This window comes from Carassius auratus, chromosome 2 (assembly GCF_003368295.1).
Source record: "Carassius auratus strain Wakin chromosome 2, ASM336829v1, whole genome shotgun sequence".
NCBI lineage: Eukaryota > Metazoa > Chordata > Actinopteri > Cypriniformes > Cyprinidae > Carassius > Carassius auratus.
In genome coordinates this window covers 27979401-28004916 of record NC_039244.1, presented here as the reverse complement: position 1 = coordinate 28004916, position 25516 = coordinate 27979401, and the positions used below count along the sequence as shown (strand labels likewise).

Here is a 25516-nt window from a genome sequence, read left to right as displayed (position 1 = left end):
AGGCTGTTACCGGTCTGACCTGTCAGGTAGATGAGAATGTTGCTGCGGTCGTCGGAAAGCAGACGTTTGGATCGAGGGGTGCTGAGGGGGAGACGCCCTGTCAGGACTCGCAGGAAATTCTCTACTGTGACCTGGAAAACAAGAAGACATGCTTTTAAAATAAGACCTGCCACAGTAAGTGTATAGTCTTGATTTGGGTCTCAAAAATAATTCTGAATAAATAAATAATTCAGTAGTTCCTGTGGCTCAAGTGGTAGAGCGTTGCGTTTGCAGCGCAAGGTTGTTGGTTCGATTCCCAGGGAACAATGGTTAGGTACAAAATGTTAGCCTGAATGCACTGTAAGTCACTTTGGATAAAAGCGTCTGCTAAATGCATACATTTAAAAATGTGCAGGCATTAAGTGACTAATTGGTTCTTTAAAAAAAAAATAAGAAAACAATCATTCAGGACACATCACTATTGTGTGCTGCTCAGAGACAAGAAATCGTTGATTCTGCTTTGACTGCGTTTAGAAATATCTTAATTAAGTTGAAACTTTTTCTTGTGCTGAAACAGGACAAGCCTTACTAGCATCTAATATTAGTGATATTAGTTTAAAACCAAAAGCCGCTTCACCTCATATCCGCGGTAATCCACCTCCACGTCATCTCCATACACGTTCAGCTCCATGTTCTTATGACTGAACACAGTGGCTGGCTTGGGGTTTCTATAGTTACAGGCCATATCATCGGCTAGCATCAGCACAATGTGACTGGGAAAGAAGGGCAAACACATCTAATCAGAGCAGACAGGAACACAAATATCACTGCCTCGTTGAGACAAAAGAACAGCTATCTCTGGAGAAAACAGATATTTTCTCAATTTTTCTCCACATTTAAACAATATGTCACTGTGTAATGAGGATGCCAGGAGGAAAAAATTGTTGATATACAACAGTTTGGTCCAATGGTATATTATCATTCAACAGGCCACTGTTTTTTACAAGTGTCTAGAGAAGATGCTTTAGAGCATAATTGAAGTAAATGAGTAAGTTTACCTGTCTGGAATGCCTAGTCTCTTTACACTTCTGTAAACCGACAGCGTGTTCGCCACATGCCGATAATTAAACCAGAATCTAGACGTGCAGACCTAGACATGAACATGTTTATTAACTCCAAAAAACAGGGGGAAAGCAGCATTTAAGAAAACATGTTGGCAAGTTAGAATTCAAAAAACATTATGAAACCATGTTATACCTCTAAATTACCTTTTCTTCTTCTTTTCTATTATTGCTATTATATGCAAGTACAATATATATCTATATGTAACCTTAATTACATTAAAGCTAATCAGCAATAAATGCCTGCGTTAACTTAACAACTAAACAGCATTAACCAAACGTCTGAGCCGTACTCTTCTCCTATTTAGACTGAATCTATTTTTATTTTACCTTTTGTTTAGTAATAGTAGTAGTGATGTTATGACTTCAACTTTTACGTTTAAGTAAATTAATATAATGTGTATATTTTATTCAGCTTTATCTTAATTATCAAAAATAATAATATAGTTTTAATTAACAATGGCAATGCTGATTGCAACACAGTGGTTCTTAAACAGTGGGTTAGAGCCCACTAGGGGGCCTCAGCAAACTTCTAAGGGGGACACAAGATAAAATAAAACATGCATTTAAATAGGTGAAGAAGAAAAACTATACTCCTACTATAAACTATACAACTGTTTCAAATAAAAATGGAGTCTGATTTTAAAAATGTGATTTCTAAACCTGGAAAACTCATCATGTTTATGAATAAATTCACATATTTTTATACATTTTATAAAAATATGCTTCTTACTAGTTATGCCAAGCTCTACTTTAAAATGGATTCTACGTTGTCACAGGATAAATCTAGTTTACCATGTTGAGCATGTACCATGTCTTGTTATGTTTTAGCAACAAAAGTACACGTTTAGGAATTTATTCATTATGAATCCTTATAAATTCTCAAAATTCAAACTTACCAGGACTGCCCAGTTGTTGGTGTGGCCACTGCTGAAAAACTGTCCAGCTTTGCTCTAAAAAAAAAAAAAACACAATTCTATAATAATGGTGTACAAAAACCATTTGAAACATTTGATACCAATTCTATTTCAGACATTGTGGGTCCTTAATGCAGACTAATAATGCATTCATAATTTAATCAAACTCTCTAAAGAAGTACAAAATGTGAAAATTGTCTCTTTCAGATAAATCCATGGGCAAAAGAAAAGTAAATGGAGACCATACATTCAGTCTTTGTCCATTTTAGCTACCGTATGGAAGCTTATGAAAGCCACTTACATTAAGTAATATGATGGCAAAGTGTTAACAGCACAAATTGCCTTCACGTGTACTGAATGAATGCTGTATGCACTTTATAGAGAAAAATTACAAGTAATGAAATGACTGCTTTGAGATGCATTTGCACATAAAACTTCATGCCCAGGTTTTGAACCAGTGAAGCTTTAAAACTAGTTAGACAAAGAAAACAAAAATTAAAACATTAACATAAGAAAACATATAATTTTACATCCTTTAAAAAAAGAGTTCTTACTATGAAAATATTTAAAATAATATATCCAAGTGGGAAATTAATTTAACAATGAAATGTGTCATAGTTTAAATTGATATAAAATGTTAATAGTTGAACTTAAAGGGTTATTTCACCCAAAATTGGAAATTAGGCTGCGTTTTACTCACCCTCAAGTAATCCTAGGTGTACATGACTTTCTTCTTTCAGACGAATCCAGACGGAGTTATATTAAAAATTGTCTTCGATCTTTCAAGCTCTTTCATTGCAGTCAGCGGGTGTTGCATTGCTTCAGTCCAAAAGAAGTTAAATAAAAAACACCCTTTCATAAAAAAAAAAAGTGTCTCACTTGGCTCCGGGGAGTGAACAAAGGCCTCCTTTAGCTACTGCGTTTTTGTAAGAAAAATATCCATATTCAAAACGTAATTATCACATGAATCTAGTTTGCGCTCACTGTTGTAAACGAAGCACGTTTAGAAGTGACGCAAACAGAAACACAACAGAGAGATCAAAACAAAACAATGGTCACTAATTAGAAATACAAAACTAGGATTTATAAAGAAGAATGACGGAGGATTTCATTCCAAACAAGAGGAGACTGGTTTTCCCCTGCTAAAGTAAGGAAAAGCTTCTTTTGATGGAGCTTTGAATAGCCAGGACAATTTTTAATATAACTCCGACTGGATTCATCTGAAAGAAGGAAGTCATATACATCTAGGATGCCTCAGGGGTGAGCAAAACACAGCCTTATTTCCATTTTTGGGTATATTATTCCTTTAAGTCATTTCATAATTATTTCTACTGTCTCTGAAATGGGTTAAAGTGTACTGTTGTATCTATTGATGATTTACACATTTTACAGTATTTTACATATTATATCAATATATTTGTTTCAATTAAGAACATTTAAAATATATAATAAAGAATATACAGGTATGATAGCAGGAAATTGGCGAAACAGATTTGGTAAACGCCCCAGTGTATATTTGTGTTTCCGCTCTGGAGAACATCTCTGCAGACATCGCACTTTAACTCGATGTAAATTAGTGGTTCATTGATTACAAAGAAACTTTGTGAGTTCGCTATGAAGTAAGTGACAAATTATTGTAGATTATAATGGAAGGGCTTTATGTGCACTTTCTAGATGAAATATAATCTGTTCAGATTTCAAATAAAAGGTTTGTTTTCTCTTTTCATCTGAACAGAAAACTGTGAGACGAGATAATGAGTACTGAAAATGCCTAAAGAAATACATTTGATCTGATCACATGTGATGTTTAGAACATACTGGCCACCATAATGTAACACACAGGCTGTGATTCAAAAACCTAGCAAGCTCCCTAATGTTACTGTTTTTGGCCATCACAGGCGTTACATGTATGTGCGTGCTTATATATAAAAAATCGGAATGAACACAGCCATAAAATAACATAACAGACATTTTAACATCAGCTACTACTGAAAGCTTAATTCCATTCAATGAAACAAAGAAACGTTTTACAACAGCTATGAATAAAGACACTTACCTCAACATAATTACTGTATCCATGTGGTATGAAAACAAGCAAATTAATAAGTGCAAATACTGCAATTAAATTGTAATAATCCATTTTGTTTTGTCATCGGTTTAGTGACAGGCTAGATTTGCAACTGCAACCAGGAAGCGTTTAACTTCCGGTTTGATTAAAAGTCCCATTTTCCGAAATAAAAGTCATATCTCTGCTCAGATATTTACATGTAGCAAATAAAACGGAGGACATGAATATATGATGATGCATTACATTTTTATAAATAACTGTTTTCTCAGAAACCCATAAATTTATGGGTATCCAACAACTGTGGTACCGTTTACTGTTTTTTTTACTGAGTTATTATGAACTTTTAATAGGGAACAGACCTTAAGCAGATTGTTTTCTGTATTATTCTCTTTTCCCCTACCAACAAATTAATCAGATAAATTCCGTGAGTATTCCAACAAAGGCTTATGCAGATTAATCTGAAACTGGCTCTTTGTTTATATTTAAGACTTTTCAGATGGACAGATGGAAGGCTAAAAATGTCAAAATCCAGCATGAAACATTTGGTGCCTTTGTGACACTTACTGTGAAAATGATGTCAGGGGTTACTCCACACACACACTAGTTATATAGGCCAGTGTAGGTTTTTATTAGTCTCACTGATGAAATATTAAACTCATCAATGATTCATTAAATTATTATTACTATTTTATTTTTATTATTATTATTTTTTATCTGCAGTGAGCATATTTTGTCGTTATTTTTTTAAAAAGCATTGTATTTAGGACAATGATTATTTTTTCAGCTCTATTAATTCATTCATAAATTATTTTGATAATTAGATTTAAGATACTAGATTTAAGAGATTTTAATACAAAACGAATAATTAAAAGGCTGCAATTCCATTAGTAGTTTTTTGTTGTTGTTGTTGTTGTTGTATTAATTCATAATAAAATATTATTATCTGACAACATTTTGTCTTCCAAATCAATACATAGGATAACGTTACCAACATCTTATCTTGTTGTCATGTGGCAGTTGTAACATAAATCAGGAAATTATGTCATATAAATAATAAAATCGTTAATATAAATCGTTTCCTCCTGAACTCCAGAGACGCGCATCAGTCTTCTGGACGCGCGCATCCGCCGCACTAACACACACTTGAGTCACTCCATCAGCGCGCGGGCAGCGTACAGGTGTATCGCGCTGTGTTGGCGGTTTCAAACACTGAAGAGAGCTACTAGACCAAGACCAAAACTAGAGGAGAGCTTAGAAGCAGCATGTAACAGGCTCAGCAGTTTACTGAGAGCGTCGCTGTCTCCGTCCACCTAGTTTAGTAGGCACTTGGAGAATGCGTTAAGATCGCAACAACATCGCGGATTCGTGAAGCTGCAACAGAATACCTTCTACGCTCAACGCAAAAGGATCGATAGTTTTCCAAAAACAGATATGAACACCAACGATGCGAAGGAATATCTCTCCAGGAGAGAGATACCTCAACTGTTTGAGGTGAGCATTTGCGTGTGTGAACTTTTTGTTCGAGTGAATCCTAAAGAAGATGTTTCCACATCAGCTGTTACAAATGAAGAATAACATGAAGTTAGGCTACTTGCATAGAAACATAATCAGTAAACCAATGTTGGTTCGGTATATTTACAGTTATGAAAAGGTTATGGATATGATTAAAGTTGATTCATAATTAAAAAAAAAAGGTAATGATTCATTTAAAGGTACGTGTATGTGGGGTACTGAGGGTTGTAAATAATGCAAACTTGAGTTGCTGAGTGTTGCATCAGATTAGATTATATGGAAATGATCGAGGTTTATGTATGTGTTTATAGTCGGTAGTGTATGCGCGTCTTTACGCACAAAGCTGAAAATGACCGTCGATCGTGTCTGAAATGCGGGTCAACATTGCTGATTGTCCGTCGTTGTTTGTTATGGTAGGCGAGCTGTCAGTAACCTACACATGCTTATCAGAGTCAAGTCTGATAAGAAATAACAGGATATAATAAGATAATTTAATGACTGTTTTCAGTCACCTATATTATTGTTTCGTAAACAACATCATTTTGGAGTCAATACCTCTTTTTAAACTGTTGGTACTTATAGGAGCGCAATGGCAAAAATTCCCTTTTACTCAGAGTTTGGGCCGGCTTGGGTTGGAATATCCTGGGCATATGATGAGGGTAATGATTTCCAGTAGGGTATTTGCATTAAATATATAGGAAAGTGTATATTTTAGGTGCTTTCACTCTGCACAGTTTGTTTATAACCATTTTAATCACCCTTTGCCTTCTCTAGTTCATTTTAAACAACCCTTATGTGTAAAAAAAAAATGTTTTCAATGTGTAGTCGCTAAAGGGTGTCATGCATAACAATTATAAAATAATGAGCAAAAAATCTGTTAAAGCTTAAAAGTAATTTAAAATGGTTTCACACTGCAATATACCAGCTTCCCATTAAATGCTGGATTCATTTATTGCTACTATCGTAGTTATGTTATTCTACTGACTGATTCTATTCTGATTTGTCACTTGTTTCTCAGAGTCTGCTGACTGGTCTGATGTACTACCGACCGGATGACCCCGTAGACTACCTAGAGACCTGCCTTAAGAAGGTGAGGGAGCTCGGCGGGACTGACCAAGTTCGGTGGGACACGTTCGTTGGACAGGAGAAGAAGTCGTTACCGCCTCTCAATGGTGGGCAGTCACGTCGATCTTTTTTCCGCAATGGTGAGTAGGAGGTGTTGTCATCAGCCAGTGCAGCTCCAAATTGTAGGCAATGCTGAAATTCATGCAAACTAGAACAGGCCACTGCTGTGTAGTGGTGTATTGCACAGCAGGCTCATGATTCATTATTTGGGTGTTGTTAGAGCATGGCAACCATCGGTAGAGGTTTTCATTTCTTTGTGCTGGGCAACATTGTTCTACCCACCTCGAGGCAATACAAAAAGGCAAATGAATGCAAAGTACCTTTACAGTAAAACAATGAGTTTGTCATTTAATCAGAGCATGTTTTTTCAATGATATACTATCATGGGATTTCCTTTTGCAATATATTGTTGCGGATATCAGAAGCTCTTATGATTAACTATTTGCATTCTTCCATACAGTTCTCCCGGACAGTCCCAATTTCCCCTATCGGAGATATGAGCGCCTCCCACCCATCAACCAGTTTTCCATTGAGAGTGACTCAGACTTGTCTGAGACAGCTGAGCTCATAGAGGAATATGAAGTGTTTGACCCATCTAGACCCAGACCCAAAGTCATCCTCATTATAGGTAAGCCCAAAGACTGGGTACTTCATCACAGATGCCAGGCTAATGGAGAGGAACGGGCTGGTGTTTGTGTGCGTGCACTTTTTATGTTGGAATTTGTATGAAAATACACTGCCATTCAATATTTTTTTCCCTTCAAGTATTAAGCAATCAATGCTTTATTTCAGTAAGAATGCATTAAATTGATCAAAAGTAATAGAAAATTGTAATCTTAAAAAATGTATTTACATTTAAATAAATGCATTTTAATGAATGCTTCATTTAATGAATGATTCAAAGAATCCTAAAAGTTTTATAATTTTGATAATGCTAATAATAAGAGACCAAATATGCATATTAGGATGATTTCTGTTACTTTAAATTGTTATAACAATATTTTACAATATGACAGTTTTTACTGTACCTTTGATCAAATAAATGCAGCCTTCGTGAGCATAAGAGACTAAAAAAAAAATCTTACATTCCAATCTTTTGATTCTATAGTGTGTGATAAAACAATAGATGACAAAGTGACATAAGTAACTCCCACTCACTTGTTTATTATTATTATATAAAAAAAAATTGTGACTAAAAGAAGATGACCATCTGATCAGCCCAAAGTGGTTCAGTTATGCCATTTGCAGTGATCATGAATAAAGTGATACAAAAATTAATTGTCTATTAAATGTCCGATATTGTCTAAGAATATTTAATTATGCATGCTTACTTATATTTTTGCTTTTAGATTGCCATTTTCATTATTTTATTCTAACTTATAGTTGCAGTTAATAAAGTAGGATAAAGACAATACATTTTGAAAATCCAACTTTATTTAAATGTTATGCTTAAATTATCTTGTAAAGGTTACAAAGCTTTATTTATTTTTTTATTTTATTTTTTTGCCATTTTAATATTGGCCATAACATGAAATTACAATTTTAATATTATTAAACTAATATTCCACAGGTACAGCATTGGACTAAAGTAACTGAGTGTTCGTTTCAAATGGTTGTGTTTGTGGTTAAATTAAAATTCAAGTAAGGTATATTTAAGAGCAACACTATTGACTTTCCTGTTATGCATGCAGTAACACACTGATGTAATAAATGATGTTATCATGAAATCAGAGACCATCCCCTCATCAAAATCCAATTACATGTGTTCACTGGGGTTGTCTTTGAGATGGCTACCTGCTGTAAACAGGATCGCTGAGTGCTAGGGATGCTATAGTTCAGACAGAGCTATCGTTGTACACTTCCCTCCTGCCTTATCAGACTTCCCTGAACAGCATGCAAGTCTCTTTAAGTTGACTGATGTAATTTGTGAGGGAAACGTTATCTGTGCAGAATGTAACCAACAAGCAAATCTTATTGAGATATTGGCTCTAGCTCAGTAAATGTTTCCCAATGCTGCACGGCTTGCTATTTTGTTTACCGTATTTTCCGGACTATAAGTCACACTTTTTTCAAGGTTGGCTGTTCCTGCGACCTATAGTCAGGTGCGACCTATTTATAAAAATTAAATTAATTTTACATGAACAGAGAGAAATGAACCAATAGAAAACATTACCGTCTCCAGCCACGAGAGGGCGCTCTGTGCTTCTCAGTGCTCCTGTAGTCTACCACTGAAAACATAGAGTGCCCTCTGGCAGCTGTAGATGGTAATGTTTTCTCTTGGTGCTTGGTTCTAAATAAATGCGACTTATAGTCCAGTGTGACTTATATATGTTTTTTCCTCATCATGACGTATTTTTAGACTGATGCGACTTATACTTAGGTGTGACTTATAGTCCGAAAAATACGGTATGTGTTTTAATACTGTTTCTTATAGTGGTCAACTAATATTGATAACCAATGCCTGTAGTTTGTTGGGCATTCAGTCCATAATATGCATTGGTGTAGGTAGAATTTTTTTATTATGTGATGTTTATTAATATTATTTATTGTTGTACAGCAATTACTTCTATTCCTAGAATTTCCTGGTGTTTAGTCCAACAGCAATCGGGCTGCTTATTGTTTTGTTCACTCCGATTGTCTGTGTTGGAACAGACAGACCATCAGTCTGTATATTAGTGGTGTGGATGTTTCAGTGACTCTTTCTGCAGGGTACATTGTTTCGCCTATAGTAGCTGTCTATAAGTCAATGAATTATTCATTCAACAGATTTATGAAAACTTTGTTCAGAAGCAAAACAATGGACTGTCTGTATGAGGGAGTCATTGAATTATTCACTTAATCAATCCGTTTAAACCACTGATTCATTCTGGAGCATAACAAGTGGAAACTGTTTTCTTTGACAGAGCAAAAATAGATGAGCTGTCTAAAATTACTCAACATTAACTTCTTTACTGAAATGGTATATAAAAGCAATATGGAATTACGTTATGTGTCTGAATATCACAGCATCTTGCATATGGCTACATTTATTTAAAATATGCTTTTCTGGAGTGTCTGCATATATGTGGGTGTCTGTGAGTGAGTCAGTATGGGTTCATAAGTCTCATCACTATCTTCTCTAACAGGTGGCCCGGGCAGCGGTAAAGGTACACAGTGTCTGAAGATTGCTGAGCGTTACGGCTTTGAATATGTCTCAGTGGGTGAGCTGCTCAGGAAGAAGATGATCCATAATGCCACCAGCAACAGGAAATGGAGTCTGATTGCCAGGATCATTACCAATGGAGAACTGGCACCACAGGTATGTACATGAAGTCAGAATGTCAGAGAATATAAAGGTCAAAAACACATGCCAGTAATTAAATATGTCAATAAATAGGACGTAGCTGGACTAACACACACACACCTAGAATTTGGTTTACTAGAAATCAACAGTGGTCAAAATAGGAATTGTTGAACTGTCAAAACTAGAATGTTATGTTTCTAAGTTTGTTTCTAAGTTTGTTTGATTCTTATTTTTGAAGTCTTCCTATTTATCATTAACGCATCAAAGACTGACCCATTTTTAGAATCACAAATGCAAGTTTATCTATGCGAAGACAGTGATCAAATGCACATAACATTTATTTTTACTTTAACATTCAACACTGTGAAGAGTTGGGGGGGGGGGCTGTGGGAACGGAGCGAGGCCTGTGGAGTGATAGGGAAATGAGCAACACCTGCTCCACTCACCGGTCTCGAATCCCACGGAGGAGATTGGAAGGATACAAAAGAGGAGCGATGACAGTGAAGACAAAATAAAGCCCTCTGTCGTCGCTCCTCTTTTGTATCCTGGCTTGTAGCTCTTTTGACATGGCTCCCAACTAGCTATTTCCAGAGTTCATTTCTTACTTTTACGACTGAAGTGTCTGTTATTGAAGTGACAATCTCAGTTTGGTGAAAGTAACTCAAGGACTTGCTGCATTTCTTTGGTCTGTATATATTACCAGATCTAACAATAAGACCACTTCCTAACTTCCGTCTCTATAACAACATACCCACACTCCCTTTCCTGCGTATTAACTTTCCATTTGGGAACTGAGCACAGAAGTGTGGAGCTGGAAATGAGGGCACCACATTTAAGCGAGGAGGCTTTTGAAAGAGAAACAGAAGATAAGAGCTCCTACTGGGTGATGATTCCCAGAAGAACTCCACAAATACTTTGTACATTTCTAGGAGAGGCAGTGTATCTGCAAAGATTATTAACTAGAGGATAAAATGGTCAACCCTTGTCATTTAATCCTTAACTGCATTAAATACAGCATTGTACTGAGACAAAAGTCGAGTTGAGCTTCTGTCAGGGAAATAAAGCCACCTTCCACTAATGACTTCCTGGATTAGAGACGCAAAGGAGAGTAGGAGACTTTTCCCAGACTATAAAAGGGAATGTATAAGAGTAAATGTTTCAGTGTCATAAGATACACCTGTACAAATCAGACATGGATTGTATCATGAGAAATCTTTATTTCAAAACTCAAAATGTTCTCACTATTCCAAAACTTGGTTGAAAGTAAGGTACCGAATCATCTGACCAAAGACATTTACACAATGCCCATTCAGCGTTCAGCAACTTTGCCCATCCACTCTCAGTAAAGTAATAAGCAGGAAGCAATTATAGATGCTATCAGACGTTGCACTACAAATAATTCTCATCCATCATTTTGATGGACTGGGTTGTAAATTTTCTTTGACGTTGTATTTTTATTCGTCAGTGAAATATAATGTGTTGTTTATATCAGTCTTGCCAAGCACTGTGTCGCTGGTTCTTGCATGTTTTTTTTTTATTCTTCTCTCACATTGTGAATAAGACAACAATGACATGTCTCTCTAGGGCATTTATTTTCCACCCTTTTGTTCATTTCTATACACATCTCAGTAACACTTCTCAGTAAGATTGCATTAGTTGATGCAATAGTTAATATTTTACTGAATATGTCTAAACCAGAGAAAACAATATATCAGATATTGTATAGCTTCTTACAGAATAATAGAAAATGTTTTTGCATTTGCCTTTGTAAATTGACAGCTAACTTCAGCTAATTCAACTTTTTCAAACACTATACATTTTTGGTTCCCAGAAAAGACCAGGAACCTTTTTTATGTGAGTAAAATATTCCCTTCAGGTTTGGAGAATGTTTCCGTAATGTAAGAGTTAATTTAAGGTCATATAAATAAAACTTAAAAAAAAAAAAACTTAAAAAAAATGTTTCATATCAGTTATTAGTCTGTCACACAAAAATTAAGCTGAAGGTGGAAACTGTTGATCCTAATCAATATTAATGTTTTGGAACATGCTTGACTTAAACTATAAGTGTAAAAAGTATAATATAATCCATTTAAAGGTTTCAGATTTTAAATAATTACATTTGTCTTGATCTTTTGAGTAGAACCCCAACTCTATGCCATCATTGCGTTATAGGCCAGTTATGGATACATTTTAACATTCAGAGCAATTTGTGTAAATGGTGCATGTACAAAGCAGTAAATATACTGTATGTTTACCTTTGATGCCACACAGACTTACATTATGCACTTGAATGTTGATTGCTGATACATGTACACAACAGGCAGAATAGAAAACTTTGCCAGTCTAACTGATTTCTTGTGATGTAAATTAAACTTTTTGGAGATCCAACTCTTTTTGCCCATACATTAAAAGTCAGTGGGGTTAAAAATAGCAGTGGACAGCACTGACCTTCATTATATGAACAAATAACTCAAAGGCATTTTTCAAAATACTTCTTCATTCTCTCATCTCTTTGCATTCTAAAAACGTACTCTTCCTTGAACTGTGTCTGGATGACTTCAGATAGCGGTAAAAACAGTAAAAGAGCATTTGGTCATACAAATTATATAGTGGGCCACAAATTATGCCTGATGTAAGAGTTATTTTTAGAGCAATCTGGTACTGACGCTAGATCTCCTTTGTAAATGATGCCATCCACATCATTAGATTTGCTACGCTTGAATATATTCTCCCTCCAGCGGTTGGCAACATTGGCGCTGCGAAAATGCTGCTGCACTCCTCAATTACACCAGAAATCACCTATATGGAGTCAATTAGTGTGGGTTTTTAATTATACAGTATAGTTTAATTGTAATGTTCATTACAACTTCCATTAGAAAAAAAGAGTAATAATATGTTTTAAAAATAATTACCTGTACTGTCGTACAGATGCTTTAAGAAATTCATGGAATGTTCTGAAACGCTCTTGTGAATAATGGAATTATTTCCCTTGAAGTCCAACTCATCTGAGACATCATGTCACCAAATTTCATCCGAACCGATTCAGTATGCTTTTTAAAATAGTGCATAATTACGAAGCACATTTTATCCGCAGGTACTTGACCTATGAGGACCAAATTGCTACAAAAATTAGTTTCCTGTATTTGGAAAGCTGCTTGTTAAAAAAGCAGAGATGTCTGCAACTGCAATAATTAGAGGATGACTTGTATGTACTGATTTCATAATTGTGATCATAATTGTAATCTAAACCTACCTGTCTCCTCCTCCTGGATCCTACTTCACCCCTAAACCTACCCGTCTCCTCCCCCTGGATCCTACTTCACCCCTAAACCTACCCGTCTCCTCCCCCTGGATCCTACTTCACCCCTAAACCTACCCGTCTCCTCCCCCTGGATCCTACTTCACCCCTAAACCTACCCGTCTCCACCCCCTGGATCCTACTTCACCCCTAAACCTACCCATCTCCTCCCCCTGGATCCTACTTCACCCCTAAACCTACCTGTCTCCTCCCCCTGGATCCTACTTCACCCCTAAACCTACATGTCTCCACCCCCTGGATCCTACTTCACCCCTAAACCTACCCGTCTCCTCCCCCTGGATCCTACTTCACCCCTAAACCTACCCGTCTCCTCCCCCTGGATCCTACTTCACCCCTAAACCTACCCGTCTCCTCCCCCTGGATCCTACTTCACCCCTAAACCTACCCGTCTCCACCCCCTGGATCCTACTTCACCCCTAAACCTACCCGTCTCCTCCCCCTGGATCCTACTTCACCCCTAAACCTACCCGTCTCCTCCCCCTGGATCCTACTTCACCCCTAAACCTACATGTCTCCACCCCCTGGATCCTACTTCACCCCTAAACCTACCCGTCTCCTCCCCCTGGATCCTACTTCACCCCTAAATCTACCCGTCTCCTCCCCCTGGATCCTACTTCACCCCTAAACCTACCCGTCTCCACTCCCTGGATCCTACTTCACCCTTAAACCTACCCGTCTCCTCCCCCTGGATCCTACTTCACCCCTAAACCTACCCGTCTCCACTCCCTGGATCCTACTTCACCTCTAAATCTACCCGTCTCCTCCCCCTGGATCCTACTTCACCCCTAAACCTACCCGTCTCCACCCCCTGGATCCTACTTCACCCCTAAACCTACCCGTCTCCTCCCCCTGGATCCTACTTCACCCCTAAACCTACCCGTCTCCACTCCCTGGATCCTACTTCACCCCTAAATCTACCCGTCTCCTCCCCCTGGATCCTACTTCACCCCTAAACCTACATGTCTCCACCCCCTGGATCCTACTTCACCTCTAAATCTACCCGTCTCCTCCCCCTGGATCCTACTTCACCTCTAAATCTACCCGTCTCCTCCCCCTGGATCCTACTTCACCTCTAAATCTACCCGTCTCCTCCCCCTGGATCCTACTTCACCCCTAAACCTACCCGTCTCCACTCCCTGGATCCTACTTCACCTCTAAATCTACCCGTCTCCTCCCCCTGGATCCTACTTCACCTCTAAATCTAACCGTCTCCTCCCCCTGGATCCTACTTCACCTCTAAACCTACCCATCTCCACCCCCTGGCTCAAATGGTTCCATTTACTCTTATACATATTTTTGTTACAAAATGTAGTTAAATATTTCCTGTTACAAATTAGTACTTACACAAACCATCCTGAGGGTTCTTATGTATGTGTAGTTACAGAAATATTACAGCTGTGGATACTATGCACCAATGTACACTGTGGTTACATACTACATACACATTTAGTTACTATGCAAGTAAACAGGTATTAGGGACACTTAATATAAAGTGGGACTAAAAGAACAAATAATTTACAATTTACAGTAAAAAACACACACACACACACAAAATACTGATAATTGACATCTCAGATTTGAACGTTTTTTTTCAATGAAATCTTAGTTTCTTCTTACTAATGTACATTTGGGTGTTATGTTATTTCTTATGTTATATATCTCATATTTTGACCTGAATATGTCATCCATGCCCATTAGGAAACAACCATAACTGAGATCAAGCAGAAGATCATGAAGATTCCAGACGCCAGTGGTATAGTTATAGATGGCTTCCCTCGAGATGTGGGACAAGCACTTTCTTTTGAGGACCAGGTGAGTGCTTTATAATACTGGTTCTTGCCAGAACAAGACTGTTACCTTGTGGATCCTCAAATGTGAAAAAAAGCATACAGTTATAAACTTCAGCTATAGATCCGAATTGAATATAGTAGTATGCAATGCAATTATGTGACTGCTTTTGACAAACCTGTGAAATGCTTATGAGAACCTCACTGCCTTCACAGTATTGATTTGGCTTCCACCAGTTTTTTGCCTCCAATTTGCATGAAGTTGAACTTTTCTCACATTTTTGACACATTTGTGTCATCACTCTCCTTCACTGTCATTTCCACAATCCCTTGTGTGAGATCTGCTATTCAGTTTATCTCCAGTGCTGGGTAGATTACTTATACATGTTAGTCAATTACTGATTCCAAATTGTGTGACAAAAAATTGAGTTAGTAACATAATCCATTACATTAGATAATATAGTAAAATTACTTTTTGATTACTTTTAGATTACCTTTAACCTAAATCATCACATTGATTTAAATAGGATAGTCTTGTAACATATTGATATAAAATACAAAGTGAAAGAAAATATATTCCATTGCTTGTTATTAGCAATATGAAGTTTATTAAACATTGCATTACATCGAGGTTTCCCAAACCGGGGATTGTGAAGGGACTGCAAGAGGTTTGTGAGTTTGATGAAAAGCTAATATTTATCTTAATCAAAACATTTGAAAATAATAAAAAATAACCTAAATCAAAATAAAACACTTACTAAAAATATATATTTGTTTGTTTGACTGAATGTCATGTGACCATTAACCAATGCCAGAGAACAGTGAACATGCAAGTGTGTTACTTACCTTAAAATCTCAGGGGTACTTCAAGTGAATATAATAATGAATAATGAAAAAGGGTTCAGTTCACAAAAAAAGGAATCCCTGCATTACACGTAAATAAGAAATAACAAGAATTTTGACACAGTTGTTGGCAGGTTTATTTGGTGAATTTAAATATGAAATTTAATTGTAAGCTTAGTGAACAGTTTTGAAGAATTTGATTTTTCATTTATTCATTCATTTACATTTATTCATTTAGCAGACGCTTTTATCCAAAGCGACTTACAGATGAAGACAGTGGAAGCAATCAAAAGCAACAAAAAGAGCAATGATATATAAGTACTATAACAAGTCTCAGTTAGGTTAACACAGTACACGTAGGATGGGTTTTTAACTAATATAATAAATAAAAAGAAAACAGATAGAATAAAATAAAATAAAATAATAGAGCAAGCTAGTTAGAGGTCTTTACACATACACACACACACATACATATACAATTGCATAATAAATGAAAAGAAAATAGAATACAAAAAGATTAGAAAGGTAGTTAGATTTTTTAAAGAATAGAATTAGAATAGTGAGTGTTAAAGTTAGAGGGTCAAATAAAGATGGAAGAGATGTGTTTTAAGCCGATTCTTGAAGATGGCTAAGGAATCAGCTGCTCGGATTGAGTTGGGGAGTTCATTCCACCAGAAGGGAACATTTAATTTAAAAGTCCGTAAAAGTGACTTTGTGCTTCTTTGGGATGGCACAATCAAGCGACGTTCACTTGCAGAACGCAAGCTTCTAGAGGGCACATAAGTCTGAAGTAACGAATTTAGGTAAATGGGTGCAGAGCCAGTGGTAGTTTTGTAGGCAAACATCAATGCCTTGAATTTTATGCGAGCAGCTATTGGAAGCCAGTGCAAATTGATAAACAGAGGTGTGACGTGTATTCCTTTTGGCTCATTAAAAATGAATCTTGCTGCCACGTTCTGAATTAATTGTAAAGGTTTGATAGAATTGGCTGGAAGACCTGCCAAGAGGGCATTGCAATAGTCCAGCCTGGACAGAACAAGAGCTTGAACAAGGAGTTGTGCAGCATGTTCCGAAAGAAAGGGCTTTATCTTCTTGATGTTGAATAAAGCAAATCTGCAGGATTGGACAGTTTTATCAATATGGTCTGAGAAAGTCAGCTGATCATCGATCATAACTCCAAGGCTTCTAGCTGTTTTTGAAGGAGTTATGGTTGATGAGCCTAACTAGATGGTGAAATTGTGATGGAACGATGAGTTTGCTGGAATCACAAGCAGTTCTGTCTTGGCAAGGTTGAGTTGAAGGTGATGATCCATCATCCAGGAAGAAATGTCAGTTAGACAAGCTGAGATGCGAATAGCTACCGTCGGATCATCAGGATGGAATGAGAGGTAGAGTTGAGTGTCATCAGCATAGCAGTGGTATGAAAAGCCATGTTTTTGAAAGACAGAACCTAATGATGCCATGTAGACAGAAAAGAGAAGTGGTCCAAGAACTGAGCCCTGAGGCACCCCAGTAGTTAGATGTTGAGACTTGGACACCTCACCTCTCCAAGATACTTTGAAGGACCTATCTGATAGGTAAGACTCAAACCATTGAAGTGTTGTTCCTGAGATGCCTTTCGCCAGTAGCGTTCATAGGAGGATCTGGTGGTTAACCGTGTCAAAAGCAGCGGACAGATCAAGCAAGATAAGTACTGAAGATTTGGATTCTGCTCTTGCCAGTCTTAGAGCTTCAACAACTGAGAGCAAGGCCGTCTCAGTTGAATGTCCACTTCTGAAGCCAGATTGGTTGCTGTCAAGGAGATTGTTGTGTGTGAGAAATGTAGAGACTTGTTTGAACACAGCTCGTTCAAGTGTTTTTGCAATAAAAGGAAGAAGGGAAACTGGTCTGTAGTTCTCTAAAAGAGATGGGTTGAGGTTGGGTTTCTTAAGTAGTGGAGTTATACGTGCCTGTCTAAATGATGAGGGAAAAACACCAGTGTGGAGGGAAGTGTTGATGATGTGAGTGAGTGCAGGTACAACTTCAGGAGAAATGCCTTGAAGGAGATGAGATGGAATTGGATCAAGTGGGCAAGTTGTAGGGTGATTAGAAAGGATGAGTTTTGACACTTCTGCCTCAGAGAGTGAAGATAAGGATGTAAATGAGTGTAAGTTTGCTGGTGATATGAGCTTGACTGATTGTGGTGTGGAAAATTGTGCACTAATGTGTCTAATTTTATTAATGAAAAACGTTGCAAAGTCGTCAGCTATTAGAGATGAAGCAGGAGGAGGAGGAGGAGGACAAAGAAGTGAGGAAAATGTTTTAAAAAGCATGCGAGAGTTAGATGAATTGTTAATTTTGTTATGGTAGTATGTCCTTTTAGCAGAGGAGACATTAGCAGAGAAAGAAGATAGGAGTGACTGATACACAATAAGATCAGTAGTATTTTTGGACTTGCGCCACACCCTTTCAGAAGCTCTAAGCTTAGAACGGTGTTCGCGTAGAAAAAGATGTAAGAGTGGAGCAGAAAGTATCAGTAGCACTGTATGCATCTTTGGATAGGGGAAGGAAGTGAAGATGAAACCATTGCAGATAGCCGGGAGGGTGAAAGTGTGCGTAGTTTACGTCGAAAGATGACATGTGGAGGGGTAAGTGATGTGTCAGGGCTCATGTTGAGGTTAAGAGTGAGGAGGAAGTGATCCGACGTGTGCAGTGGAGTAACCAGAACATGATCAGTAGAGCAGTTTCGTGTATAAATAAGGTCCAGTTGGTTGCCTGATTTGTTAGTAGCAGTAGTTGACACTCGGTTGAGATCAAAAGAGGCAAGCAGAGTGTGGAAATCGGCAAATAGAGGTTTATCTAGATGAATGTTAAAATCTCCAAGAATAACTAGGGGAGTACCATCCTCAGAAAAGGTTGAGAGCAACACATCTAATTCATCCAAAAAGTTACCCAGTGGTCCTGGGGGTCGATAGACAACTAAAAAAATTATTTTAAAAGGGTAGGTAACAGTAACTGAATGAGATTCAAAGGAGCTGTTGATACCCAAAGATGGTAAAGGATTAAATTTCCAATCATTAGAGATGAGCAGACCAGTACCTCCACCTCTTCCAGTCAAACGGGGAGAGTGGGAAAATTAGAAATTATTGGAGAGTGCTGCAGGTGTAGCAGTGTCCTCTGGTTTGATCCAGGTCTATGTTAGGGCCATGAGATTAAGCTTTGAATGACTAATAATAGAAGTAATGAAATCGGCTTTGTTTACAGCAGACTGGCAATTCCAGAGACCAATAGGAAAAGAAAGTAGTGTATTAGCAGACATAGGCAAAGTATGCAGGTTGTTAAGATTGCGCTGTCTACATTGTTGCATGGTTGTGTGTTGCAGTGGTAATGATAGTAGGGATCTGGAAACACATAGTAAGATTTGGTTATAAACAAAAAACAACTGAAACAGAAATGAAACAAGGAAAAGGAAAAAGAGTAATCAAAAAAATACTTATATCCCCTGCCGGTGTCCTTGCCCGGTGGAGTCGCATGGTAGAGTCGATGGTCTTTACACTCTTTGGTCTTCACACGAGGAGGGCTTAACTGGAGGGCTGCCGCGGTATACTAATCTTTTTTTTTTTTTAACCCGACAAAACGGAAATTGAATTCAGCTGAACGTACTTTACTGTTTATCACAACAAAGGTCTAAGCAAGCGCACAACACTGACAACGTATGCGATAGAGTACGAGACCAAACGCAGCACGTCTCAACACAGTAAACAAACAAGTGTTTCCCAGCAACGACAACTGTTCTAAACACTAATGAGACAAGAAATAAATACACTTACGATCTGCTTTTAACTCCCGCTGATTTAACTGCTTCTCACAAAGGGTATTTCTTTACACTTTCTTGGCTGGTGCTTGAACACACTTTACTGTTTATCCCCATTCAAAGAGATAGGAGCTTCATTTGGATGCCCGAGAGGGGTTTTAAAGATGGCCGCCGAGTGACATGACTTGTCTTAAAATGACTTTGGCAGTATTTAGGTGACTGTGATCGCGTTGGATTGGGGATTGGGTCTGACGAAGCAGTTTTTTTCCATGACAGTGATTGGTCCTTGTGTGAATGTCCACAATAATGGAAGATTTTCTGAATGTATATAAGCTGAAGGCTATTAAGATGACAAAGAAGAATTTGTGAGAATCAATAAATTCTGAAAAAACTATTGGTATTGTGTGAATATGTAATCAAGTAATCAATAAAAAAATAACTGTAGTCTGATTACAAATATTTTTTTTAATGTAATATAATTAAATTACAAGTACTTAATATTTGGAATCAGAGTACGTAATCCAGATAACATGCAATCATTTACTTCTGAGCACTATCTCCACTTAAAGTTCACCCTTTTTAGTTCACCCAGATAGCAAAATTATGTAATTAATAACTTACCCTCATGTTGTTTCAAATCCGTGAGACCTCCGTTTATCTTTGGAACACAGTTTATGGTATTTCAGATTTAGTCCGAGAGCTCTCAGTCCCTCCATCGAAGCTTTGTGTACGGTATACTGTCCATGTCCAGAAAGGTATGAAAAACATCATCAAAGTAGTCCATGTGACATTAAAGGGTCAGACGACTTTATTCAGCATTGTCTTCTCTTCCGTGTCTGTTGTGAGAGAGAGTTCAAAACAGCAGTCTAGATATATGGTTCGAGAACGAATCATTCAGTTCACCAAATTGAACTGAATCGTTTTAAACGGTTCGCATCTCTAATACACATTGATCCACAAATGACTTAAGCTGTTAACTTTTTTAATGTGGCTGACACTCCCTCTGAGTTCAAACAAAACAATATCCCGGAGTAATTCATTTACTCAAACTGTACACTGACTGAACTGCTGTAAAGAGAGAACTGAAGATGAACACCGGGCCGAGCCAGATAACGAACAATAGACTGACTCGTTCACGAGTCAAGAACCGTTTCTGTCAGACGCGTCCGATTCGAGAACTGCGGAGCTGATGATACTGAGCATGTGTGATTCAGTGTGAAGCAGACTGACACACAGAGCGCCTGAACCGAACTGATTCTTTTGGTGATTGATTCTGAACTGATTCTGTGCTAGTGTTATGAGCGCGGGTAAACCGAAGGCTTGAATCAAGGGGCAGTCATCGCAAATGACGCCATTACGTCGAGCGCAAAAGAACCGGTGAAACCGTTTTCTTCAACCGGTTTATTGAACTACTGGTGATCCGAACACCGATGCGACCGGTTCTTCACTCGTGAACGAGTCAGTCTATTGTTCGTTATCTGGCTCGGCTCGGTGTTCATCTTCACAGCAGTTCAGTCAGTGTACTGTTTGAGTGCATGCATTACTCCGGGATATTGGTTTGTTTGAACTTAGAGGGAGTGTCAGCCACATTAAAAAAGTTAGGTCATTTGTGGATTAATGCGTATTAGAGATGCGAACCGTTTAAAACGATTCAGTTCGATTTGGTGAACTGAATGATTAGTTTGCGAACCGGATATCCAGACTGCTTTGTTTTGAACTCTCTCTCACAACAGACCGGAAGAGAAGACAATGCTGAATAAAGTCGTCGTTTTTGCTATCTTTGGATGTTGCTATTTGATGATGTTTTTCTTACCTTCCTGGACATGGACAGTATACCATACACACAGCTTCAATGGAGGGACTGAGATCTCTCGGACTAAATCTAAAATATCTTAAACTGTGTTCCAAAGATAAACAGAAGTTTTAAAGGTTTGAAACAACATGAGGGTAAGTTATCAATTACATAATTTTGCTATCTGGGTGAACTAACCCTTTAAGACTGAAATACATTACGTTGCCCCGAATTTCTGCCAATTTACTTTCTGGAGAAGTTGACGCTAATTGCCAAAAGTTAGAACCAATCTGCAGATTTGAGCTGACGGATATCATAAAAAAACATGTTGTCTATGATGGTCATGGTTTTAGCTTGAGACAATGATTCCTTCCAATCTGAAAATATCAAACATGTTTGTTATTTTCAGACAATTTTAGAACACACATTGTTTTTATTTATCATGTTTCTGCTAACAACAAGGCACACATTTCTGCTTGATTTTATTGTGATTGGAATGACTTTAAAGTCTTCTAGTGTACGATCCTCAGTCATTTAGTGTATGATGCCAAGTTTTTCCTTTGTGACCGTTTACAAAGTCGGTAAGTGTGTGATGTCTAGCATTTAAAATCTGTTCAGATTAAAAAAATTGTATAATGTATTCAGGGGCGTAGCACCAAATTTTGGGCCCTGGGTACAAACCATCTTGATGGGCCCCCGTACCAAATACCATAGTGATACCAATGGGTGGGATATTTTGAAGAAGGTCGGTAACCAAACGACTGATGGACCCCACTGACTTCCATAGTAGGAAAAAAAATACTATGGAAGTCAATGAGGACCAGCAACTGTTTAATTGCCAACCTTCTTTAAATTATCTTCTTTTGTGTTTAGCAGGAGAAAGGAAACCATACAGGTTTGGAACAACTTGAGGGAGAGTAAATGACATAATTTTCATTTTTGGGTGAACTGCCCCTTTAAAGTTTAAATGTGTACAAATTGCTTGTTTCCTCTTAACACTTAATTACTAATTAGTAAGTTTTAAAACAGGCAATTCCGCTAAAAGCTCACCTTGTCTCACTGTCACATCCACCTCACTGTCACTGCTTTCCCCTGGCCATGATGAGGGGCCTGCTGCTGTAGGGTCTGAAACTGAAATTATACTTCAATTGGTTGCTAAAATATCCTTTATTGGCATAATACCTTTTTTAAAGTGTAGGCTAAGTACAAGTTAATTGCTGATTATTTGTCCGTTTAAAATAAATGCAGACTATAGAATCACAGGGTACACTAACCACCAAACTAGACATTCAGTCTTTACGTTTTAAAATAAGTAATTTTCAATCATTAAGATGTGCATTAAACTGATAACAATCCTGAGCGTGCGCGAGCTAATTTGCATAACAATGCATTAAAACAGGCGCTAACGATCTGTGTTTTCGCGGGTGTTAGATTTTGACAATGGAGGGAAATATACAGTGTTTTCATGTAAACTTCTGACTCTGGGGAGAACTCCTCCAAGAGTAGATATTTATGTTAAAACAATGGCAAATCTTCGATTATGCATTTGGAGCTCACCTTTCTTTTAAAAAAACTGAGTGAGCAACTGCTTGCCCTCATTTGCCTTTCTCTCTTTAATCTTCGTTTCTTTTCGTTTTTGAGCCCCTGATTTTCCTTTCTTAAGGAAAGACATGACTCTTCCCTTGTCTTCCTAGTTCATATCACGGCCAACTCCAGCTCCCGTCTTATTTTACCGTCTATGCTCCTGTCCTGTCTCATTAAAGGGGGGGTGAAATGCTATTTCATGCATACTGAGTTTTTTACACTGTTAAAGAGTTGGATTTCGAGTATGGCTCTGTGTGACGTTAGATGGAGCGGAATTTCCTTATATGGGTCCTGAGGGCGCGTCTGCCGGAAGAGCGCTCGCTCCCGTATAGCAGAGCAGAGAGAGGCTGTGCACAGACAATCACTGATCATAGCGAGAGCGTCGCCAAATGTCACAAAAGGAGTGTGTTTTTGGTTGCCAGGGCAAGACAACCCTGCACAGATTACCTAAAGAGAAACAGCATTAAGGGACCAGTGGATGGAGTTTATTTTTACAGAGCATCAACGGAGTTGTGCAAGTGTTTGTGTTTGTTCCCTGCATTTCGAAGATGCAAAACAAACAAGGCCCAGTTTGACGCCGGATTTGCACATCGTTTATTTCTTAAGGATAATGCAGTCCCAACGAAAAAGGGTCACAATCGTGTGTTGGAACCGCAGGCGGTGAGTAAAACTGCTTCAAATATCTCTGTGTTGTTAACTTAGCTATCGGCGCGTAAGCACATCAAGTAAACAACATGCGATGTTGTCATCAAACTGCACTTTCCACATGTACAGCTTAAAAAAAAAACGACAAAATGGAACTTAATCATTTTCCAAAACCGCTAAGCAAATATATACAGATTCAGTACATACCACATAGAGCCGCTGTTGTTGCTGCTGCTCTTGTTAAATTTCAGCCTCTGGATCATAAATATACGCTGAATCTGACTGTTAGCCATGGTTTGTTTTTGGTTGGTTTTGTCCTCAAGCTTCCAAACGCTATCAGCGCAAAAGCCTACTGGCGCTCGTGATTCTTTAGCTCCGCCCACACGTCACGCCTACAGACGCTCGTGTTTTTCCGGAAAAAATCGGTACAGACTATCTTTCTCTTATGAATATAATAAAACTAAAGACTTTTTGGAGTTATGAAGGATGCAGTACTACTCTATAGGTACTCAAGATTAACAGGATATTGAGTGAAAATGAGCATTTCACCCCCCCTTTAACTGATTCCTCGCTGGTCCGCAGCTGAAGCACCTGAACTGCGGGTCGTACCATTTACATTGATTCGAGAGGGGTGGTGGGGCCCTGCACAGAATGAAAATGACTTTGTTATACCAAACCAGTGCCTAACTACAAGTTTAGTTTTGCACAGGAACTTTTTTATTTGTACATAAATGCTATACAAATGTTAGTGCATGTATATGTATGTATAGAAAACTGACTTTTAAGGCCCCCCCCCCTGCCTCGGGCCCTGGGTACTCGGTACCCTTTACCCCCCCAGTCCGACGCCCCTGAATGTATTCAAGCTTTTGCCCTGAGCGAGCAGACACATACGGTTATTATTGCTCATACCTGTTGTAGAGGATTTGAACAAACCCCTGAGGTGGCTTTCACCGCTTCTCTGAGAAATCACTTTTGAAGACTTGAGGTTTTGATGCCAGAAGATAGACTTTATTATCAAAAGATAATGAAGCCGAGAGACTCTGCCGAGGATCTCTTGAGTCTGTGCCTGCATAGTCTTTATATAGGTTTCCATAAACAATACATATCATTCAGGCCATCATGGCTAGTCTTAATACTAGTCATGACTGCATATTAGAAACAGAAAGAGGTCTTAGATGGTCACATGTTTTTTTTTATCTTAATAGCTCATCATATTTGAACACACACAGCCAAACACATGACTACAATAGTAGAATAAGAATATGCAAACAGCCATATTCACACTGACCACACCTGACACATCTTGACCTACAAAATCCTCTACACCACTAACCTTAAGTATTAAAGTTATGTGTGTAACTTGTCTTGTACCACTTGTGCTATGAATGATTCATGTAGTTTCTTTAGTTGTGGTGTTACTGTACTTCTCTAGATTTGTGCATCTTGCAGACCATAAAGTTACCACCAAAAAAAAAAAAAAAAAAATACAAAAAGCATACTTGCAGGAGAGACTAGGAACCAGGATATCACTGGACTTGAGCTCATTGGACTTGAAGCACTGTGGTCATAGTTTTGACTCTGCCTAGTGAAGTAATGCCTAGCAGCCACCTTGAACACCCTAGCATTGCCCAAGCAATCACCCATAACACCCTAGCAAAACACTATAAACCACTCATAATTCAGTAGCAATGCAGCAACCATTCAGAACTCCCTTACAATTGGCAAGTAAGTAGCGACCACTCTAGTAA

The 25516-nt window shown here is 38.0% G+C and overlaps 2 protein-coding genes across 3 annotated transcripts in view; one reads left to right on the top strand and one right to left on the bottom strand.

The window, feature by feature from the left end:
• LOC113039173 (GPI-anchor transamidase-like) overlaps positions 1–4235 on the bottom strand; it is a 38292-nt gene extending 34057 nt beyond the window's left edge. Inside the window, exons 1-5 of the mRNA XM_026197068.1 lie at positions 4074–4235; positions 2000–2053; positions 1038–1129; positions 617–752; positions 20–131 (exon numbers count right to left, since the gene is read on the bottom strand). Coding sequence (XP_026052853.1) covers positions 20–131; positions 617–752; positions 1038–1129; positions 2000–2053; positions 4074–4157 — 478 coding nt within the window. The 5' untranslated portion in view covers positions 4158–4235. The remainder of the gene's footprint in view (positions 1–19; positions 132–616; positions 753–1037; positions 1130–1999; positions 2054–4073) is intronic.
• Positions 4236–5190: 955 nt separating this feature from the next.
• Positions 5191–25516, top strand: part of LOC113039154 (adenylate kinase isoenzyme 5) — a 92503-nt gene continuing 72177 nt past the window's right edge. The window contains exons 1-5 of one of the 2 annotated variants that reach the window (XM_026197062.1): positions 5191–5576; positions 6616–6769; positions 7183–7350; positions 9848–10020; positions 15023–15136. In XM_026197062.1, the coding sequence (XP_026052847.1) occupies positions 5517–5576; positions 6616–6769; positions 7183–7350; positions 9848–10020; positions 15023–15136 (669 nt within the window). In that variant the 5' untranslated portion in view covers positions 5191–5516. Of the gene's footprint in view, positions 5577–6615; positions 6803–7182; positions 7351–9847; positions 10021–15022; positions 15137–25516 lie in introns of both variants that reach the window. The other variant, XM_026197056.1, reaches the window with a different exon arrangement.